Source organism: Pectinophora gossypiella, chromosome 18 (assembly GCF_024362695.1).
Source record: "Pectinophora gossypiella chromosome 18, ilPecGoss1.1, whole genome shotgun sequence".
Classification (NCBI taxonomy): domain Eukaryota; kingdom Metazoa; phylum Arthropoda; class Insecta; order Lepidoptera; family Gelechiidae; genus Pectinophora; species Pectinophora gossypiella.
Window position 1 is genome coordinate 8,369,143 of NC_065421.1, and position 23,983 is coordinate 8,393,125.

General features: G+C 40.3%; 2 protein-coding genes across 3 annotated transcripts; one reads left to right on the plus strand and one right to left on the minus strand.

Annotated features, from left to right (window-relative positions):
• Nucleotides 1-10: 10 nt before the first annotated feature.
• LOC126374838 (phenoloxidase-activating factor 1-like) lies at nt 11-7,755 on the minus strand. Of its 2 annotated transcripts, none has more exons than XM_050021577.1 (7): nt 7,559-7,755; nt 6,382-6,528; nt 4,320-4,428; nt 3,454-3,641; nt 1,149-1,285; nt 395-526; nt 11-248 (listed from the first exon to the last, which is right to left on the minus strand). In XM_050021577.1, the coding sequence occupies exons 1-7, from the start codon at nt 7,620-7,622 to the stop codon at nt 108-110; spliced, it is 918 nt and encodes a 305-aa protein (XP_049877534.1). In that variant the 5' UTR covers nt 7,623-7,755; the 3' UTR covers nt 11-107. The 2 variants fall into 2 exon arrangements, with proteins under 2 accessions (XP_049877534.1, XP_049877533.1); XM_050021576.1 differs by having other exon boundaries at nt 4,320-4,431.
• A 293-nt stretch (nt 7,756-8,048) lies between these two features.
• On the plus strand, nt 8,049-14,319 carry LOC126374831 (CLIP domain-containing serine protease HP8-like). The gene is made up of 7 exons (XM_050021565.1): nt 8,049-8,616; nt 10,563-10,735; nt 11,377-11,695; nt 12,261-12,451; nt 12,671-12,776; nt 13,075-13,252; nt 14,029-14,319. The coding sequence occupies exons 1-7, from the start codon at nt 8,556-8,558 to the stop codon at nt 14,267-14,269; spliced, it is 1,269 nt and encodes a 422-aa protein (XP_049877522.1). The 5' UTR covers nt 8,049-8,555; the 3' UTR covers nt 14,270-14,319.
• Nucleotides 14,320-23,983: the final 9,664 nt, after the last annotated feature.

Genomic DNA, 23,983 nt, shown 5'->3' on the forward strand with positions numbered 1-23,983 from the left:
AACTGTCAGGTTGTCTGATGTGGTTGTTTTATAATTTGTCTCTTACTGGTGTATAATATATTTTTTAAAATCTATTAGGTACACAATTTATCACCCTATACATGATATTAGAGTATGTTATCTAGAATCCAGTGAAGGTAGTGTGAAATGGAAGCGTACACCCCAGGTTTTTTGATACCACAAATCGTTGGGCCGAAGGACACTGTTCCTACTAGATAAGTCTTCGGTCCGTCTGGTGTGTCGTATATCTGTAAACATAAAAAATAATTTCTTTCACTATAATAAATAGATGAACTAGAAAAAGTACCTCTCTGTTTGACCCACTAATTTGCATGAAGTATTTTGTAAGCATATTAGGTAAGTACGGGAAATATCATCAATATATATCGTGTACCTTCATCATGGGTCCGCCAGAGTCCCCGCCGCAGGCGTCTTTGTTGAGTTGTGCGCCGGCACATATCTCCGACTCGGATACCGTGAACCCCCGCCCTATGGAGTCGCATACCACGGGTTGAACTACTGGAAGCTGGAATAAGTACATAATGTTCATGATAAGTAAGTAAACTAATACACGTATGATTATTCCTTATTTTAGGTAATATGCTAAAACTTCTATTATTCTGATTTGCACCAGGAAAGAGACTGAAGCTTTCTTCATTTATTACGATTTTAGTTACAAAAGTCCGTACTCCGTGCTTCGGAAGGCACGTTAAGCTGTTGGTCCCGGTTGCTACTTACTGATGTAAGTATGTACTTAGTCGTTACATGAGCCATGTCAGGGGTCTTCGGCGGCTTAATAATAACCCTGACACCAGGGTTGATGAGGTTGGTAATCCATCTCATAGCCCACACGATAAGAAGTTACATAAGAGTGAAAGCTCGTATTAAGTATTCACAGAACACAGGCACTCAGATTATTACTATCCTGTCAAAGGTATGATGGCAAATCCCATATACCTATACTAACACATAACATAACCAGCCTATATACGTCCCACTACTGGGCACAGGCCTCCCCTCAATCAACCGGAGGGGGTATGCGGGGTGTATCTAATGAATAAATAAATAAATAAATAAAGAAAAAGAAGTTATTTGCAAATTTTAAATTGCTCTATGTTTAATAAGATGTAGATGTTGAGGTAGCTCACTTGCACGTACTGAAGCACGTCAGCGCGCTGGTCGGTGGACATGTTCATCTTGCCCCAGCCCGCCACCGTCACCAGCTCGCCCACCTTCAGATCGCCCAGCTGATCCTCCTTCGGCAGGCAGATCGGGCTCACGTAGTCTGGTCATAAGGTTTATTTTTATTTGACGCACAAAGGTGGAATTTAGTTGATAATTATGATGATGACTTATTTTATTAAGTACACATACAAAGATGGTACTGGGGCTGTTTGTTTACTGTTTGTGTTTATATATTGTCGCCTTAAAGCGAAATGTGAGCGCCTTTTTTAAAATCAAATTGTGATTTCTATCCGACCGCTGTGTATGTATGTAAATATATACTGGGTGTTAGTGACATCGTAACGAATACTGAGGGGGTTGATTCAGACCATGATTCTGAGTTAAAATCAAGTGGAATTTTCCGTCGCAAAATTCATGTTTTTTTTTTAGTTTTTTTAAATTATTTTCAATTCTATACTTTTGCGATGGAAAATTCCACTTGATATTAACTCAGAATAATCAGATGAATCATCCCTCTCAGTATTCGTTACGATGACACTTACACCCCGTACAAACATACGGTAGCCATATAAGTAGGTATGGGTGTTAATGACACCGTAACGAATACTGAGGGGGATGGTTCAGACCATGATTCTGAGTTGATATCAAGAGGAATTTCGTGTCAAAAAATTTATGAGAATTTTTCTTTTCTTTTTAATTATTTTCCAATCCATACATACACATACATAAACTCACGCCCGTAATCCCTAATGGGGTATTACATCAGAATATGATTTAGAATAGGTGTTTACGAGTCTACAAGGCGAATGCACTCGTTCCATACACTTTCTTTAAACTCTAGCCATAGAATAAGGAATCATAAGTACTTACTACGTACTCTAGCTTCGCAGCCCGCAACGCTCCTGTGAGCGTTGAATTTTAATTTAGCTATTTAAACTTGTGCCAAGTTAAATGGAAACGATTAATTATAATATCCGTTGTGATTTAATATGTTACATTCATGTCAGTATCTAATATTTTAAGGGGTTATGAAATAGTGTGGTGACACGAGGATTAATAACGTACATAATTTAACTAATAGGTTATGACGATTCGATTTTAGCCTATGCCAAACTTTTGCCAAATCTTGTAGTCTTATTTTTAGGATTTTAGTAAAATAAACGGATTCCTTGTTGGCTAGACCATGGCAGATATTTCCAGAAACTGCTGATCGTTATTTAAATCGTCAATAAATCTTTGAACGGCATACATGGTGTATTTAATAAAGCTTAGACTTTTCATACACCTGAGATTTGCTAAGCATCTAAGTGTTATTAAGTATAAGTACACAAATCAATATTTACTTATCAATCTTTGGAATAACGTCAATGAAGTTAGACATGACTGACTATTGCTATTTAAAATAGATAATATGCTGACTAAACCAAGCAATAGACACGCCAGTTTCAATTGAAATAAGAAATTGTAGTCTCAATTTTTATTCGGAATGAAATTTATTGAATGAAATAAGGTTATTGTAGAAAATAACATTAAAAAAGGCGCTTATTTGCTTTTCACTATAAGGTGACAATACATACATACATAAACTCACGCCTGTTTCCTACCGGGGTAAGCAGAGACTGTAGAATTCCACTTGCTTCGATCCTGAGATACTTCTCTTGCTTCCTCCACATTCATCAATCGCTTCATACACGCGCGCCGGTTCATAGTAGATTGTTCTGAACCTTTTCTAAGGACATTTCAAATTAGGTCAATGTACGTCCATCTAGGTCTTCCTCTGCCAGCCGGGCAGCCCTACAACCTTCGCTTTATACGCTGCTTTCGTCATCTTATTATTCTTCATCCGCTCTAACCAATTTAAGATTCCTTCTCAGTTTTAGTCACTATATCGTCTTTTAGACCACATCTCTCTCTTATCACACTGTTTCTGACACTTTCACTCAATTTAACACCGCAGATGCTACGCATCGACTTCATTTTTATCGCATTAATCCTACTTTCATGCTTCTTCTGCCATACCCAACATTCACTACCGTACTTCAGCGTAGGGACAAGTACTGCTTTGTGAACAGCCCTCCTAGCATGTAACGTGATCTAAGGTGACGATATATAGAAGAAAACTTATCAAACAACTTACATAGTAATATTAGAACTACGGTATCTGAGCACGTAATGAGGGAAGAAAGGCGCGTGCGGTGTGGTTTCAATGCGTCCGCTTCACCGTCCCAAAACTCTTTAACCCCTCTGATTTGTAAAACACAGACTTACTGTTCAACTCGACAGGCGTGTCCAGCTCTATAATAGCGATGTCGTTGTGGAAGTTCGGGTTGTTGAAGAGCTTGTGGCTCCTGACCAGGTTGGGTTTGACCGCGCGGTCCTGCACCGGTGGGGCGCAGACTCGCAACTTGCAGTCCGGGTCCGTCCTCGTGTCATATTCACCGAGACGAACGAACGACCTGGTATGGATTAAGTAATTAAATTACGTAAGGTACAATTTTTGCGTGTCTTGATATTTATTTACTAACTTTGTCAAAATCTGGCTGTTTCGGTCTGTCTGTTCCTCCAGTAAGCCTTATAAATGTTCCGGACGTTTGCGTAGGTACTAGCGTAGCAAGTCAATGGTGAGATATCATAGTCGCTATGAAATACACGCGCGTCATTATTATATGGTGCCGCATCCGATGGCAAATCTGCTTCTTCTATCGTGTGGGTTGTGAGGTGCATTACCAACCTCATCAGCCCTGGTGTCAGTGTTATTTTTGAGCCGCCAAAGGCCAAAGGCCCCTGACAAGGCTTATGTAACGACTACTTACTTACATCAGTAAGTAGTAACCGGGACCAACGGCTTAACGTGCCTTCCGAAGCACGGATCATCTTAATTTTTGGACAATCAGGTGATCAGCCTGTAATGTCCTAACCAAACTAGGCATCACAAAGTGATTTTTGTGATATGTCCCCACCGGGATTCGAACCCGGGACCTCCTGATCGTGAGCCCAACGATCAACCACTGGACCACGGAGGCCGTTGTTATTTTTGTAATGATTTACCGAAGTTACTTATACTTATCCATGAAAACAAGAGTGACTTACTCCAGCCAGTAAGCCACGTTAAAAAAGAATAAACAGTGACTTACAGTTGGAATTCCTCGTCGGGGCTGATCCGTACGCAGTGGGCGGCGGTGACTATGTGGCGATCACTGATCAGCGCGCCGCCGCACATCCAATCCGTCTCGTTGTCCTCGGCTGCTGGGAAACATCGTTTAAGCTTTTGTCACACTGTCGGCGTGACAGGGCGCTAGTAGATAATGTAGGCAAGGCAAGAGCCCACAGTGTTACGTCTTACTTATATTCAAGTATGTTACAGTCGTAAGTATTCTATGCCCATATCAGGCGGAAAAAGGAAATGACCTGTGCAAGTTTATTAACAGAAGTATGCTTCTGTAGTGAATGAAAACTCAAAGATATTATCAAACCTCGGGGTTATTATTTACTTTCTAAACTTACTTATGTCAATAGCAGCCGTTAGAATCAGAATTAGAGCCAACGGCTTAACATCCTCCCAAGGCATGTCTTTCACGGAATCTTTTGAGCCAAACAAGATTGAGCTTACAATTTTCTGACCTATCGCATATTAAACTAAGGAGCTCCAAATACAGAGGTTACCAAAAAAAAAGAAATTTCCAGCATTTCAGCGTATTGGTGATCGTTTAGACGAAACAAATCCGAACTCCGGTATTCAACAGCCAACTGTTGTATTTAATTGGCCTTGGAATAACGGAGCAACCTTGGTGCAACGCCTGTCAGTAGTTAATAAGCTAATAATATACATAAAGTTACAGACCAACAGGCTATTTGATTACGCAGTATGGAGATATATTACGAAGGTAGGAATGAAGATAAAAACTGCCTATTTCTTCCGTCTGGCGTTTACTCAAACAGCATGGGAAACTGTCAAACTTTAGGAACACTCAACAGTGCTGCCGCCTACATTTGAGCTTCTAGTTTTTATCCTCCGATAGACAAACATAAACTTACTCCCCTAATCTTTCTAGGTATGGGCAGGATACCTAATAATACAGAAAAAACAGCATAAAAGTAACTTAAACTTGCTAATGAACTCCTAAGATGATGATAATACATTGTGATGAACTTGGTAGACCTCTAGATGACAAGTAGCTGAATGTCTTCAATGCTTTTTCTTTGCTATACTTGACGCGTCTCTTGCTGGCGCCCGGCCCCGACGGTTGGTAATATTAGGTACCTCCATACTTACTAGACCAAGACCAAGAAGAGCTTACATGGAATAGATTCAAGAGACGGTGAACGTCATGTCTTATATGTATACATGATAGACAAGAATGGAGAATGCTACATCGACAAGAGCGTGGTTCTTAAATTAGTGATGATGATGATGACATAAGTACTTAACTACTACAGTTTTATTGAAAGCAGACACGAAATGCACTAACAGGAAACCTATGTTTTAAAACCTAAGGTAAACTAAGGAACATTCCATTCATTCCACTGAAAGGATAGTGAATCACCGATCTTGGTTTGACGGTGCTAACCACCAGACTCCTCAGTGGAACTTGCCAAAATGATTTCCCAAATCAAACTTTGAGAGTGGAAGTTTCCTTGTGATTTTCCTTCAGATGCGATCGATCTTTGTACTTACTTAGGTATGAATTTGTTTATTGTTGTGAATTCCCAAGCGAAGTGACCTAAGTTTGGATATCGCATAGATGCGATTATTTGAATACTTACAGAGTAAATTGCTTAACGTCGTACATAGAGTGTAAATTTCATAAACGCGTTTTTGAATATTACTTCATTCATTCTGGCATTGCGATGTGTTTTTAGTTAACAACAACAATAACAGACACGCTAGTTTCGATCCAGGTAAAATTTGTAAGTAGACTCTGTTTTTACCTGGAATATTATGAAAGTAGTATGCAAGTCGAGGTTCTGTTGAAGAAAATCACATTCTAATGTGACTTATGAGCCGCTTACGTGGCTTTCATTATATGATGACGATATATCGTGGGTGACTTTGCAAACTGACGTATCTGCTACAATAATTTGTGTCTTATAGACAATAGCAAAGGGTGCAAATCAGATCAGCAGGCGCCAAAATTTTTAGATACGTCAGTTAGCGGCGTCGGCGACGATGTAAATGTAGTATAATATAGTACATACAGACGTATCCAAGACGTGCTATCCAGGGGAACTGCCCAAGCGCAGCGTCCAGCCCACCAATGATGCGGTCAGCCGCATTCTCCCCGCACTCGAAGAAATCCAGCATTTTCCAAGCAGAGTGGTTCGCCACATCGCTCCATAATGTACCTGCGTTACTCCAACAATTAAAACATCCAAATGAATGCCGGTTCTGATCAAATGTCAAAAGGCCTAGCCAAGTTGCATTCATTTCTATTTTTAAACAACTTCAAAAAAAGGAGTAAGTTATTACTGCAAATGTTCCTTGCAACGACATTTACGTGAGTCAAAGAAGGTTTATACCCAACTACGTACAATTCAGGTCCAAATTCAATTAAATATTGTGCTTAATCCGTAAACCGTAATAAACAATTTGATTCAACAATATCAATAATCTCGCAAAGACGCTAAATGTTTAAAAAATAAATTAATATCACACATACATAACCTCACGCCTGTTTGCCACCGGGGTAAGCAGGTCCCCTGCTTATGGAATTCCGTTTGCGTATGGAATTCCATTTGCTTCGATCCCGACACACTTCTCTTGCTTCCTCCACATTCATCGATCGTTTCATACACGCACGCGTGTTCGGAGTAGATCGTGCTAAACCTTTTCTAAGGACATCTTGAAATTGGTCAATGTACGTCCTCCTTCTAGGTCGTCATTTATTTATTTTGAAAAATATACATTGTAACATTAACAGAAAAATCCACAGCTGCCATCTGCCAGCCCTACCACCAACCTTAGCTATATATACCGCTTTCTTAATCCTATTATCCTTCATCCGCTCTACGTGTCCAAACCAACTTAACATTTCCTTCTCAATACGAGTATCAGTTATGATTAAGCGATCTAAGAAACCTACGACTTCGTTTTCCACGAATATCCTTCCAATAATTATCTTTTTTAGATTCTACGAAAACACGTGTGGTCACTATGGGATAGGTGACACATTGAAATTAGTGCACTAGAATATCAAACAGGTAGAAGGGACTTAACCCTGCGTACAAAATTGTCCCTTTATAAATTAATTACATTAATAAACGCCTTCACACAATACATAGAAACTACTGAAAAAAACAATTACCGCCGGAACCGGTAGTACCCACTATCGGAAAAATTTCAATGAAATGAAATAGGTAAGTATCATTAACTCACCCGTGACGTCATCACTTTTTAGGATAACAAACAAAACTGAGACCAACTTCGTAGTTGGGAACATTTCTTAGGCTATTTATTATATAGTGTTTGTAAATATGTATTTATTAAAAGAAAGAAAGTTCATGACTGTATGTTGCCTGTGTCGCGCTGTATAACGTGGCGTGCGCGTTGTGAAGCGATTCGTTCTGCGCGAGACCTGGCCGCCGGAATACCTACATTACAATCGCATTTACAAAAGACCATAAAATGTCTACCACCGTTAATTTATAAATTTCGCTAATGATAAGAAAGTATTACTGTTGCAAACATGTGGAAGTATTCAATCGCACGTAGCGTAATAAATATTCCTGAAGATCGTCATAGTAATATAAATACATATGCAACGTATAGAGCTACTGTTTGATAAGTCGATTCATGTTGACAACGATATTTTCCTATCATCGTAGCTATTATCTGTAATGTCTGAGAAGAAAGACAAGAACGGGTTGCTGATTCACCGCGCAGCGCCACGGTGCGCGGGCGCGTGTCAGTGATACACCGTATTTTCCCGCGGAACTAGTATGTTAATAAATGGCCATCACATTAAATGACCAACGCCGCCGTAGCTTCATTCTATCGATGTATTTATCTGAATAACAGCGATTCTTTGGAGACAACGATATTCGTAACAAGTGACAATAAACGTTATAAAGGACAAAAACACGATCCAAACCAGTCGACGGCTCGCGTCGCCGCTACGTCGCCACTGTTCTGACCCGACTTATCTGCGGATAACCCGTCTCATGACAATTTGTTTTTAATAACAGAAGAAATCGGAGAAATAAAGTACTTCATAAGTGATTCTAAATTATTGTATTTAGACTGAGAGTGCAGTGAGTTGAATGCAGTTGTTATTGATTGCGGAGCTGTAAGGTGTCTGACATGTGGACACGCGCGGTGTTGTCGAAAAATAGACATTAGAGTGTAGAGTGAGATCACAATATAGGACACCAATATGACGTGCAGGTGGATTGTCTGCGTGACGCTGCTCACACTGTTGTTATTAGGGGACTGCTGTAAGTATAATCTAATTAAATACTACGTTAATTAAAACTGTAAACGATCGTATTTACTTTGTTAAGGTGTGCAGAATTTAATTTGCACAGCACATTCGGAGGATCTCGATATGGTCATTCATGCGACTAGTAGGTAGGTTTTGTACGTGTTAATGTTTATTAAGTACGTAACTAAAACTATTATAAAAGAAAAACGAATATAATTATGCTTTTAAGCTTGTTATGTTCCGTTATCTCTTTGTTACTTTGCTACGTCGGAATTACTTACGGTCGTTCTTGATTCTAAATTGATATTGTAAATAACTGGTTTAAGGTTGGATACTTACTTCGTATGGATGGCTTTTTTGAGGTCAACGCAAGTCAAGAGTAAATGGCCCGGGTATTTTTTCTTTATTTTAATGTCCTGCAAGCTTATCACAGTTTTACCTTCCTGTTCAGAAAGTCAAATTCCAGTAGGGGAGTAGGTGTAATATAATAAGTATACGCGTGTCTGGATACACAACAAATGATAGATAAAACACTTATTAATATTCATGGATGATAGATTTTATCGACCGTGTCGGTAAAACCACTGAGGAATAATATTTTTTCTTACATGATGTACGGTCATGAGTACTAATTATAATGTATACTTTGATACGATGTCGCATTAACTTTTCTGACAAATTAAACCGTAAGTCTCATTAAATGTCAAATATGATAGTGCGACAGGGTTCTAAAGTGGGTACATATTATTACTCATGAGTGTACCACTTCTTAGTAGATAGATGGGCGATTGCCTCGTAATACGGCTCATCACATTTGTCTAAGGGCTTCGATATCAAGAGTCCCTGCAAGCTGTCTTCATGGCATGTGGTTCTGTCTACTCCTGTCTCCCCTTTTGTGACGTCATTATATAATGTCAGTATGTGCTATAGCCTAACGCACTAACCACTAGACCACGGAGGCTGTTTGGCGATCTGGAGGTCCGGGTTCGATTCCCGATGGTGACATTGTCGAAATCACTTTGTGAGACTGTCCTTTGTTTGGTAAGGACTTTTCAGGCTTGAATCACCTGATTGTCCGAAAAAGTAAGATGATTCCGTGCTTCAGAGGGCACGTTAAGCCGTTGGTCCCGGCTATTAGCCGTAAAAACACCTCCACCAACCCGCAGTGGAGCAGCGTGGTGGAGTATGCTCCATACCCCCTCCGGTTGATTGAGGGGAGGCCTGTGCCCAGCAGTGGGACGTATATAGGCAGTTTATGTATATGTGCTATAGGACACGGTTTATCTTAGGACTTCGTATCAGTTGTGTATGCAAGTTATGGTCTGATTACTTGTAGCGCTGCCAACTCTATTAGGGATCTCGAGGATTTTTCAAATTTTATTGTCAGTCAACCGAGTTACTGCAGTAGATTCTATATAGGTATTAGGTACCTATCTAAATCTCCTGGAGGGTTAAAATGGCCACGTCGAAGCAATTCATCGAAGAAAGCAATATTGCAATTTGACATTTGCGCATACAAAACTAAGTCCCCCTTTAAACGATCCCATGAGGAATAAATTCATACAGATATAATCATCAGGGTAATGCGCATGAGTATCTATTACTTACTTATATTGTTTTGTTTACTCAGCCTAGCGTTATCCCGATTTTACGGATCTGCTTACCTAACCTGTGTAACCTTCTAACCCGCGAAGGAAATACCGGCCCAAGGCTAGGTCACATACCTCCGACACGCATTTCTCGGGAATGTGGGTTTTCTTGTGACGTTGTCTGTGTGTTTATGTAAAACGCATCATCATAAATAGGCTGTATACGTCCCACTGTTGGGCACAGGCCTTCCTTAAAACAATCGGAGGGGGGTATGGCTATGGAACCTCCACGCGGCTCCAATGTAACCACATTGGAACCAACCAACAGGTTGGTTACGTAAAACTAAAAAAAACAATGTACTTACCTCAGTGTTCGCGGGCGACGGCTGCATAGCGGAGGAAGACCGGCCGGGGGCGTGCACCCTGCTATCAGAATGCCAGCCGCTCGTGGTGGAGATCCAGCGGGCTGGAGCACCCATGCCTTCGCACGTAAGGCGGAAGCTGCAGGCGTTAGCATGCGGGTTCCAGTACGATGAACCCCTGGTGCGTACACAAACTGTTACAGTTGGCGCGACCATTGCAGACGGCGATACGGCTCAACACCTATCACGTTGGTCTAACAGAAAGCTGGATCAGGTACTTAGTTCATCTTGCGATGGATGTACCTCTGACTACCGTATTGAGATATAGTCGTGAACTTATGCTACAAACAACATCATAACCTAGCATCACGCCAGAATCCTAAGGAGTACCTACCCCAGAAGTGTACAGTATACCTAAACATCCTCCTCCACTCACTCCTCGCCAGATATGTTTAAGTTCCATGCCCATGGGGCGACCCTATTGCTATTATTCAGGCACGCAATCCTGGATACCACAATATCAATTATCTAAAATCCAAACGTGAAACTCAAACTATTTTTCTACATATTATTTAAATGTAATATTATTATGTGATTACTGGTGATGAGTTATAATGGGCATTATTTCCTCGATTTAGTTAATGAAAATAACCTTGGTTAAAGCGTACGAAATTTGTTAATGTACGGTTCATCAAGTGACTAAATATATTCGATGAATTTCACCTGTTATATATAAGTATATTCCTGTAAAAGCATCTGATAGTAAAGCAGTTTTAAATTATTTACAACACCAATAGTAACTAACTAACAAAAAAAATCCAGGTGTGCTGTTCAACACCATTCACAAACAACGAACCGGATCCGGGAGGCGACACGATACCACCCTCACCTACCCACGGGATGGGCGTGGTGACCCCATGGTCAACAGAACCCTCGACGAGACCTTCAGAGAACCCCAACAACCACAGGCACACGCCTGCAATAAGCAACCCCCACGGTGGCCCACCAGATGTCCAGAATCATAGAAATCTCAGGATGTTGCCAACCAACTGCGGAGTGGTGGAAAGTGACAGGATTTGGGGCGGTAATAGAACCAGGCTGTTTGAAATGCCTTGGATGGTGCTCATTTCTTATGATTCACGTAAGTAATGAAGTTTTTTGGCGATAAAATGAATACTTACCTATCATCATCGCTAATAGGTGTGACAGCCCTCTGATATTGGACCTCATAAAGCGTGTCAGATCCCCTGTAGTTATAAGGTACTAACATAAGTTAAGTGAATTGTACTAATAAATAAATGGATCTGTGTTGTCTTTAATAAATAAATAAGTAGATAAATCATCAATTTAAGAGCCACGCTCTTGTCGGTGCAGCATTTTCCATGTTACTTTTTTAAGGAAAAATAGGGCAGTGGTTCCCCTCTTGCCTACCTACTTACTTACCTATATTCTAGTAACATTATATAATATACCTACGTTTGTAAAAAAGCAATACTTAATTCAATAACCGCAGTTGTTATCGTCCCATTCTCACTAACACAATATAATTTGCTTAGCGATTTTTATAGTAGTAGGTGCTTGTAACGGCTTGTAGCGAAATTATATACCGAAGTACCTATCAAAATATTTTGTTTTTCGTGCAATCCGTTTGCATGGTGCTCACGCTTACACCGCCAATCTATTAATTTACTTAATCTATTTTTTAGCTAGAGGACCTAAGTTAAGCTGTGGAGGGACCCTGATCACGGAGCGCTACGTGTTGACTGCAGCTCACTGTGTGTCCTTCTTGGGCAATCGACTGACTCTTAAAGGAGTGGTCCTGGGCGAATACGACGTCAGGAAGGATCCCGATTGCGAAAGGGTGGAAGGGGAATTGCATTGTGCACCCAACATCAGGGTAAAGTTCACGAATTCTATTTTATGTATACCTTGTATCGACCTACTGCTTTTTCCAGTCCCGCGCAATTTACAACCATTGCTACTTCATAATAATTATCATTTGATCATCGGCCTGGTGGTCTGCCTTCAAGTCTTTTAATTTTATATTACGTAGCTACTGCCTTGGTCCATCTGTTATCCTCCAGATAGCAAATATGAAAATGTGTTTTGGTTTCAGAACGTGTCAATAGAAAGAGTTATTTCGCATCCAGGATACACTCCACAAACTCTGTTCGATGATATTGCACTAATAAAATTAGCTGAGTCTGCAGATTTCAACTTAGGTTTGTATTATTCTCTTTTTGCTTTTCATTCACACAATGTGGGGTAGGTTGGAACGATATGCGCTATTGCGCACTTAGCATTAATCTCGTGATAACCAATTGCAACGTCGCCTGATGAGAGACCCAGCACTTCCCATTGGTCCGGCCAAGTAGTTAATGCCATTTGCGGCAAAAAAAAGATTGCAACCTTGTGCCAAATGTATCTAAAATCGCATTGAGGCATTATCGTAAACCTACATGTACTATTTTCAGAACTCCTTCATTTGTACGTTTATGACTGATTGTCTAATAATTTCAGACAGCATGAAACCCCTCTGCCTGCCAAGCACACCGCAGCTTCAGAAGGAGGCGCTGGAGGGCGTGAGTGCAGCGGTGGCGGGCTGGGGCGCCACGGAAGACGGGCTGCAGTCGCCGGTACTGCTTAGCGTTGACTTACCTGTCGTCGGCAATAAGGACTGCCAGGATGCTTACAATGGGTAAAAGAAAGACTGTTCTTGATATGTTATTCAATTTCAAATTCAAAAACATAGTTCCACTTTGAATCGTCATTGTTTACATAACGACCGTCTCATCCGCCTAAAACTGCTACTACTATTATTACACATAAGTTCACGACTAAGTCAGAGTACATTCATCACAAGATGAACGAAGTACTTACACCTCACTCGATCAATGTGATAGGTGGTGATGGTGAGCCGTATCGCCGTCTATGGTCAAGGTAACTGAGTTACATCAACACCAATATTTTTCGCGATATATATCATGATATCAATTCGTAACAGCAAAGTAACACTCTCGATCAATACCATAACGAACGAGAAATATCTTGATTTATAATAAACTTCACACCATCCGAGGAAAATCTACATCGATTCACTTTAAAAAATCCACGAAAATTTCTGTAAAAATAATTTTATTCAGAAAATTCGATCCAACCATTGTTACTGGGAACTCTAGAAAAAAAATATATATATATATATATAATATAATGTATAGGTAGGTAGGTATGTTCGACGGATAAGACGGGTATAACCATAGAATAAGGAATATGGTATAACTTAAAATAAAATTAGGTGTCTGCAGGAATCGGGGCCAATGTTTCGTGGTAACATTATAATGTTAGAGAGGACATTTCTTAACTGACTATGACGCCATACCCTTTTACGATAAGCAACTACATTTCTATGCTTATTCTTTAGACCCGTAGTTTAGACCCAAACCAACAGAGAAGTAAATGCTTTCCGCTTTACAGAACACCTCAAATTTACGAGCGACAGATGTGCGCGGGCGGCGTGCCGGAGAAGGACTCATGTGGCGGTGACTCTGGGGGTCCCCTGATGTACCCTGGCCGTATCAGCAGCGGCACCCTGCGCTACGTGCAACGGGGGATCATCTCCTACGGCTCCAAGCGGTGCGGCCTTGGCGGCTTTCCCGGAGTTTACACCAGAGTGTCGCACTATATGGACTGGATTCTAGATAACATTGGAAACTAATACTGTAGATAAAAGAAAAAAACAACACATTGCTCGGATCTGCTGGTCAATTCCTCGATAACTAAAATTTAAAATTATTAAAATACACGTTTGTGGGTATGCACTATAAATATGAGTAGATGCATATCAAAATGCTGCTAGCATTTATTTCTAGGCTTTGTGGTTCAGCTCACCCTGGTAGGACACAGCTTATCTTTTCATCCCAGACACTACCTACCCATTGATAACATAAACAGAATAATATAGGTATACACAGACCTCCCCTCAATCAACTGGAGGGTGTAAGGAACACTCCACCACGCTGCTACACTGCGGGTCGCTGGTGGTGTTCAGCCTGGTTAGTAGACCAACGGCTTAACGTGTCTTTCGAATATTCCGTGCACAAAACTTACTTTTTCAGACTACCAGGTGAAACGGCCTGCAATGGCCAACAGTCTCACAAAGGAATGGAAAATTGTTGGTCCTAGTCACAAAGTGATTTCGACAATGTCCATCGGGAATCGATTTTTAACGCGAAATTTACAGTTTAATAAATAACGCGCATTTTTCAAATTTAAATAAATTGATTTTTAGCGCGATTCATGCTTTTTTGCTTAAAGTATTTTTTTATTGTAGTGTTTTTTTAACAGAAACAGTATTGTTTGTGTTTCGGCCCGCGATTTCGGCCAAGTCTTAATGTTATAAAATCGAACCGTCTGTTTCTAAGTCACGATTATGATTAACTGATTAATTGGAAATCTACATGAATTATAAAAATAATAATTTTTTAACTTATTATCGGTCATTAGAGTAATAAAAACCTGGTTTCTCAACAGAGGTTTTTTTGTATGAAGTAATTGTAATAATATTTATCGATGTGGCCGATTTATTAATGAACTTGAACACTTGAACTAGTCGGTTTTGTAACTTGTTATTGTTGAATAAGAATATGATACAATGTAAGAACAATAATAATTAAGAGATTAGAAAAAATGTGATAATAACATCTTATTATTTTTATTAAATATAAACATTTTTTTGTATGTTGACTTATTTATTTAATCTCATTTCATTATTAGACTAGTTTCACGTCTATAAGGCCTCATTCACAATGACCGAGGGCGCAGTAGTTACTGGAAGGAGGACCCGCTCTCACTAAAGTCGAGTACCTATAGGCCCCGATTCCTGCAGACACCGCCTAATTTTATTTTAGGTTATATCCGTCATTTTCGTATCCGTCGAAAAGGAAAGGGACGGATGATTCACAGCTCTTAATTTTAGGAAGAATGAGTAAATTAATGTGTCGGGTTATTGACTGACGTAAAATTTTTAGACGGTTGGTTTAGATTTGTGCTTAAAATTGACGTGTGTTCCATAAATTTTATGCTTGTCGATTACCCGTCCCTTTCCTTTTCGGCGGATAAGAAAAGGACAGATATAACTTAAAATAAAATTAGATGGTATTTACAGGAATTAGCACCATAAGTACATTAATTTTGTCCTGAATAGTACTAAAACGTCTTCAGTCCTCAAAATGTACACATAACCCTATGAAAATATCACTTTTATGACATACTGCAATGCCCTAGTAACAGGGTTTAATGTACACATCTATAAAAAATAGTATTTAAGATCTGTATAAGTATTGTACATGATGGCAATAAATAAATAAATAAAAGATTAAAATAGTGAAACGAAATAAGTTGTGATTTTTCTAATCACGATGGCCGAGAATTTTTATGTTTTGTGATTTATCAGATACTATTTTTTTCATACATCTTATATATTGAATAATTTAATTAATTTACGTAGAATATGCTACTCTGTCGCCCCTGTTAAGTTACCGATTATTTCTGTAAGTATTTTGTACGTTTCACAATTTTGAATGATCATCATCGTATTTACAAAATGCGTTGATGTCTTTCTTTCTGTACTGTGTTGTTCTCTTCATTAGTAAATAGCACTCGCCAAATTATATGCGACCAGGTAGCTAATATACGGCAAATCTACAATAAGTCACAATTATAATTAAAATGGCCCGCCTTTTACCCCCTCCGGTTGATTGAGGGGAGGCCTGTGCCCAGCAGTGGGACGTATATAGGCTGTTTATGTGTATCTATAATTAAAATGACTGTGCACGCAAACTATACTCATGGCTGAAATTTGAATCTGCCGCCTCGACTTACGCGAGCCGCGGCATTCCACGCTATTGGTCGAAACCAATATGGCGTCACTCTGTTCGCGCCGACCACGGGGTTCACCACGGATAATTTGTTTGCTGTGAATTTATTGTGAAGAAACTGTTTAATCTATCGGAAATTGTGTTATTAATGTTGGACAATACCTAATTCAACTCAGCTGAGTGTTAAGTTGGTGAATACAACAAGGAACTGTCGGCGGTATAGGTATCTCGGTCCCGTGGTTTGGAGCCCGGCGCAGCAGCAGTCAGGTTGGTGGCCTTCTTATTTCATGCTGTGATTATGTATAGATTTGTGTTGCACTGACCACCTTACCAGCCATGGATTTAGTCTCTAGCTCTGGTTATCGAAGGAATTAACGAACATATTTTGGTCCTTTGTCGCTCGGATGGTAGGTCACGTGACATTCGGTCGGTCGGTTTTATTTATCGGTATTTACCTATTAAAAACAGTTTTCTTAGTGGTTTTTCGGTTAAAATACTAATATTTCGGGTTTATTTTAGCTTATTTTGGTTGTACTTATAGGTACATATACGTATTTTCGGCGTATTTCGGTTTTTCGGTTTCGGTCACTGACCTCTGCTCGGTTCAGTTCTAAACAATTTTCTCGGTGTTATTTCGGTTAAAATAACAATATTTTGGGTTTATTTTATCTTATTTCGGTTGTACTTATAGGTACAGATTTGTATTTTCGGCGTATTTCGGTTTTTTCGGTTTCGGTCACTGACCTCTGCTCGGTTCAGTTCTAAACAATTTTCTCGGTGTTATTTCGGTTAAAATAACAATATTTTGGGTTTATTTTATCTTATTTCGGTTGTACTTATAGGTGCAGATTTGTATTTTCGGTGTATTTCGGTTTTTTCGGTTTCGGTCACTGACCTCTGCTCGGTTTCGGTTCTAAACAATTTTCTCGGTGTTATTTCGGTTAAAATAACAATATTTCGGATTTATTTTATCTTATTTCGGTTGTACTTATAGGTACAGATTTGTATTTTCGGCGTATTTCGGTTTTTTTCGGTTGTGTCGCGCCACTTTCTATTTTTGTGTAGGTACCTATTTCGTTGTTGAATAAAATAGGTAATTCAACATGGCGAAAAAGTTTGAAGTAAAATTCAAAATAGAATGCGATTGGTTTTTAAATACAATTGATATGATTGATTCATCGGAGTTTAGCTCAAGTGTAAAATTAGCGCGGTTACGTAAGTTAACTTCTCATTTTGATAACTTAACGGAGGCTTATGAATGTTTACTGGAGGTTGCAACCGATTCGGAAGTAGTTGCAAAGTACGACGAACAATATAAATGCGCGACTTTACAATATGACAAGTTGGAAGCCAAGGCTACGGAGCATCCACACTCACAGGGTACTTACATACCTACCACTAGTGCGCCGTTTGCTCGCCTACCGCAAATTAATTTGCAAACGTTTGATGGTGACTTATTTACATGGTGCAGTTTTATAAGTTTGTATAATTCGCTAGTGTCGTCTCGTACAGACATTTCAAAAACCGAGAAGTTTCATTACCTGTTCTCTCATTTGCAAAAGGAACCAAGGTCAATGTTACAACACTTGCCTATGGTGGATTCATCTCTTGATACGGCTTTGGAGCTTCTGAAAGCACGGTATGACAACAAACGCTTGCTCGCGGACACGCATATATCGCGTATTTTGAATATTCCGGTATTGAAAAAGGTTAATACGTTGCGTACGAGTATTTTGAACCCGTTACTGGAGTCAACTCGGGCTTTGAAAGGATTAGGTCTACCTGTGGACAGCTGGTGTTATATGCTTGTGCATATCAGTTTGTCTAAATTACCTATTGACATTAGGACTCGGTTCGAACAAAAGTACGGCGGATTAAGGTGTGATTTACCAACATTTGAAAATTTAACGACATTTTTACAAAATGAGTGTAGTTTGCTTGAAACAACGACTACAGGTTGCATTAATTCTGAGGTTCCCAAAACAAAAAATATTAATTCGGTTTCGGTAGCTCCGTACAGCACGGACGCTAAACATAGGTGCGCGTTTTGCTCAATCGCGGGTCATGATATTGACATTTGTTATAAATTTAAAAACGGGTCTTCTGGTGAGCGTAGAATGTGGATACGCAATAATGAGCTTTGCTTCAAATGCTTCGGCCAACACTCGGCGTCTTCTTGTAACCGTCATGTTCCTTGCGGGCGGTGTGGTAACCTCGGTCACCATACATTAATATGTACGTTAGATATGCAGCCTAGTGCTCGGACGGCAAAAGGTGCACACGTTCAAAATAATAATTCATATAATAAAAACTTTAATCAGAGCACCCGTAACGAGCGTATGGTGCATACTGTGATGTCTGGCCACCCCGGTCAGGCGCACGACGTGAGGCCGGGCGGTTTCGCTTGTTGTTCGGGCGCGGATAGCGCGGCAGTTGTCGGTCACGCGCTACCGTCGGGTTATTCTGTTCAATCGGAATAGCAATTAGCGCAGAGTAATGTTTCTTCTATGCCTACTTTACAAGATAATGTTATTTTACCTACAGTTATTGTTAATGTTTTATCGGGTAATGGGGAGCTTGTTAAGGCAAGGGCATTATTAGATTTCGGTTCACAGGTTTCGGTTGTTCGTAGCGATTTTGTTAATTCACTCGGTTTGAAAAAACATTACTCTGTGACTCCTTTGTTGGGTGTAGGTGGCACTCACGCTTCGAATAGTAATTATATTGTTACTATTAATTTTCGGTCGGAAAGAAATAATATTTTTTTATCGGTTAATGCGGTTGTTTTGAAAACTCCTACCACTTATGTGGCTAGTCGGCTCGGTATTTCGGATAATTTACGTATTTCGGATGTTGGTTTCGGACATTTATCGAAGGTCGATATTATTTTCGGTTGTGATATTCTCGGTGAAATTGTAGAAGGGAATAAGGTCACTTTACGGCCGGGTGGACCTTATGCCATTGATACAATATTTGATTTTGCTATTTTCGGGCCATTACGGGGCAATTATAATAATAATAATGTTGTTTGTCGGAATCGGAATATTGATGTTTTTTCGGGTGTCTCATTGGTGGACGCGGTTGAGCGGTTCTGGAAGTCGGAGGAGCCGCCCAAGGTTAAAATTAGGGATCCTTGCGATGTTGATTGTGAGCGGTTATTTTCGGGTTCGGTTATTCGGTGTTCGGATGGTAAATATATGGTTCGGTTGCCATTGATACCTAATCACGCGGAGTTGGGTGATTCCGCGCAGGTTGCTATTCGGCGGTTTATGGCTTTGGAAAGGCGAATGCGGGTTCAGCCTAAGTTCAAGGAAAAATATGTTCAATTTATTCGGGAATATATTCATTTACAACATATGCAACTTTCGGAGTTTGATATTAATTCGGAACAGGAACATTACTTTTTAGCGCACCATGGTGTTTTTAAAACGTCTGGTGATACGGATAAGATTCGGGTTGTTTTCGACGGTAGTGTTAAGACAACTACTGGGGTTAGTCTTAACGATTGTTTGTATTCGGGAGAAAGGTTACAAAATGATATAACTAAAATTATTTTAAATTTCCGTTTACCTCGGGTGGTGTTTACCACTGATGTAAAGATGATGTTTCGGATGACCTGGATCCATCCCCAGGATCGTAGGTATCAATTGATTTTATGGCGGGAAAGTCCAGCTGATCCCATTCAGATTTTTGAACTTACTACAAATACTTACGGTCTTAAGTCGAGTCCTTTTGTAGCGATATGTTGCTTGCACCAGTTGGCTGCTGATGAGCAGGAACGTTTTCCTAGGGCTGCGAAGTTACTGATAAATAACTCTTATGTTGATGATCTTAATGGAGGCGCAGACACGGTTGAGGAAGCACAGGAAATTAGAGATGAGTTGATACAGCTGATGAAGACGGCAGGTTATGAGCTGCGAAAGTGGTCGTCGAATGAACCTCGGCTCCTCGCTGATTTTCCTGAGGATTTCTGCGAGACACCTCGTTGTTTTGAGGATAAAGACACTTTCGGTTTTATTAAGGTCTTAGGAATTCAGTGGAACCCTTCATCGGATGCGTTTACGTACAGGGTAAATAATTTACCTTCGGAACAGTCGCCAGTTACTCGGCGCAGTATACTTTCTTCCTTGGCTAGACTTTTTGATCCGTTGGGATGGATATGTCCGGTGGTTTTTCGAGCCAAACTGTTATTACAAGAGCTGCTCAGTGACGGAGCTAAGAGTGTGGAGTGGGACGCTCCAGCCCCTGAACACTTGGTTAAGAAGTGGAATGATCTTGTTTCGGATCTACCGCATTTACAGAGAATTTCAATTCCACGGTGCTTGAAGTCTGCTAATGACGTCAGTTATTCTTTACACGGTTTTTGCGATGGGTCGTCGTTGGGATACGCGGCTGCAGTTTACTTACGGTCGGAGAATATTCACGGAGAAGTTTCGGTTCGGTTAGTGATAGCTAAGTCTCGGGTTGCCCCCCTAAAAAGCAAAATGACTATACCACAGTTAGAACTCAGTGGCGCAGTACTTCTTGTTTCTCTCCTACATCACGTTTTCTCTGCGTTGAGCGAGCTTTCTATTGAATTTTCGGAAGTTATTGGTTGGTGTGATAGTACCATCGTGTTGGCGTGGTTAAAGACACCCCCACACAAATTAGAAGTTTTTCAAGGCAACAGAGTTTCTCAGATTAACAATGCCAACTTACCAATTCAGTGGAGACATGTTTCAAGTGGGTTGAACTGTGCAGATATTGGATCTAGGGGAGCCTCCGCGGCTCAACTTGTGGAGCACCCTCTATGGTGGGGTTCGGAGTGGCTTTGTCAACCACGTGAGCTTTGGCCTAGTGATAGGACTGAAGTTCCTATGGATTTACCTGGACTACGTGCGAAACACGTTACTAATATCGTTGTCGGTAATGAAACTTTAGATTTGTTATTCGGTCGGTATAGCTCGTTCGACAAGTTAGTTAATGTCACGGCATATGTTTTTCGGTTTATTAAAAATTGTCGGCAAAGGTGTCGTCGTAATTTCGGTAAAAATACCTCGGTTTCGGAACGTCGTAGTGCGTTAAATTATTTAATTCGGTCGGTTCAGGATTCAGATTTTAATGAACATATTTCGGCATTAAGGTTAGGAAAACCTATACGAGATTCTTTAAGGAAATTAAACTTGTTTTTGGATAGTGACGGAGTGATTCGTGTTGGAGGGCGTATTCGACATTCGGGTTTACCCTATTCAGCTCGTCATCCTATTTTACTTTCAAGTAAACATAGATTTACGTTACTTTTGGTGGAATATTACCACAAAACTTATTGTCACGTCGGTTCCAATGCGTTATCGGCCATTTTATCTCGGACTTACTGGATACTTTCTGTTCGTCGGTTGACACGGACTGTCACGTTTCGGTGCGTGCAATGCTTTAAGGCTAAGCCTCGTTTAGACCAGCCTTTTATGGCGGACTTGCCTCCTGATCGTGTTAGGTGTTCTCGTGCATTTGAAGGTGTCGGTACTGATTTTGCCGGACCGTTTATGATAAAAAGCAGTTCTTTACGAAATGCTCGGTTATTAAAATGCTATCTCTGTATTTTTGTTTGCCTGAGCACTAAGGCAGTGCATTTAGAGGTGGTCTCGGAGTTGTCGGTTGAGGCATTTGTTGCGGCTTTTACTCGGTTTACATCGCGGAGAGGAATACCGTCTTTGATGCGATCCGATTGTGGAACAAACTACGTCGGGACAAATAAATATCTAAAAGATCTTTATGTATATTTAAAGGGTCATCATGCGGATTTAGAACGTGAGTTAGTAAAAAGTAATATTACTTGGCTTTTTAACCCACCAAGTAGTCCAAATATGGGTGGACTATTTGAAGCGGCAGTTAAGTCTGCAAAGACTCACATGAATAGAGTTCTAGGTGAGAGACGGCTCACTTTTGAAGAGTTAACCACATTTTTTACCAAGGTGGAAGCGGTTTTGAATTCTCGCCCGCTTTGCCCTTTGAGTGCGGATCCTTCGGATTTGGAAGTATTAACACCCGGACATTTTATTATCGGTCAACCTCTGGTAGCACTGCCTGAACGTCCGTTCGAGGAAGTAAATATTTGTCGGTTGTCACGGTTTCACCAAGTTCAAAAACTTACTCAGCATTTTTGGTCTAGGTGGCGTGATGAATACTTACATACGTTGCAACAACGTACTAAATGGACTTCGCATTCGGAAGCTCCTAAGGTCGGTGATTTAGTTTTGATTAAGGAGGACAACTATCCTCCTCTAAAGTGGAAACGCGCTCGTATTTTGCGTCTTTTATCTGGTTCGGATTCGGTTACGCGCGTAGCAGAAGTTAGGACAGGGAACGGAATTCTGCTTCGGCCCGTGTCGAAGCTTTGTAGGTTACCATAGGTTTGGTTGGTTGATAACCAAGGCAGGCCTTGGTTCGGGGGGGAGGATTATGTGCACGCAAACTATACTCATGGCTGAAATTTGAATCTGCCGCCTCGACTTACGCGAGCCGCGGCATTCCACGCTATTGGTCGAAACCAATATGGCGTCACTCTGTTCGCGCCGACCACGGGGTTCACCACGGATAATTTGTTTGCTGTGAATTTATTGTGAAGAAACTGTTTAATCTATCGGAAATTGTGTTATTAATGTTGGACAATACCTAATTCAACTCAGCTGAGTGTTAAGTTGGTGAATACAACAAGGAACTGTCGGCGGTATAGGTATCTCGGTCCCGTGGTTTGGAGCCCGGCGCAGCAGCAGTCAGGTTGGTGGCCTTCTTATTTCATGCTGTGATTATGTATAGATTTGTGTTGCACTGACCACCTTACCAGCCATGGATTTAGTCTCTAGCTCTGGTTATCGAAGGAATTAACGAACAATGACTATTGAGAGACTATTGGTGGAAGGCAAGTGAGAAACCACTGCCGTAATTTCTCTAAAAAGAGTGTAGGCTTTTGTTATGCCCAGGAGGGTTAAAGGCCACATTGATGCAATTCGTCTAAACAGCAAAATTGCAATTTGACGTTTGCGCATATCAAAGTGCGCAATGTCAACAAACATCAAATAGCAATACTACTCTTTTAAATGAATTGCTTTAATGTGTATGTATGCTGTAAAAAGGTATATAGAATATTTGATTTGATTTCCGTAGTCCAGTCGCTAGTATGGAATGCTACTCGATTAATGTGAACCGGGCATTAAGTTAATGATGATAACCATTCGTGTATCACCCAATGCAGTTCAAAATTTGACCTACATTATGTTGTTATTTTTTAATTCGTCTGTGCCCGGTCCGCCGTAGGTCCGTGTTGCTCTACGGTGCTGCTGCCTCCCCCTCCATCTTTTTTTTATTGAAAAACAAATTTATTTTATTCAAAATGTACATTGGTACATTGTTTTCGTGCTGACGAGGGCATTGAGCAACACGGAACTCCGCGGACCGACGATTTTCTGAAAGATTTTTACTTATAATTTTTGCTTTCGTCTATAATATTCTGTCATAAATGTAAATCAATTTGTAACCAACCAACGAACACTGACTTTGACAAGTAATCTGTTTAT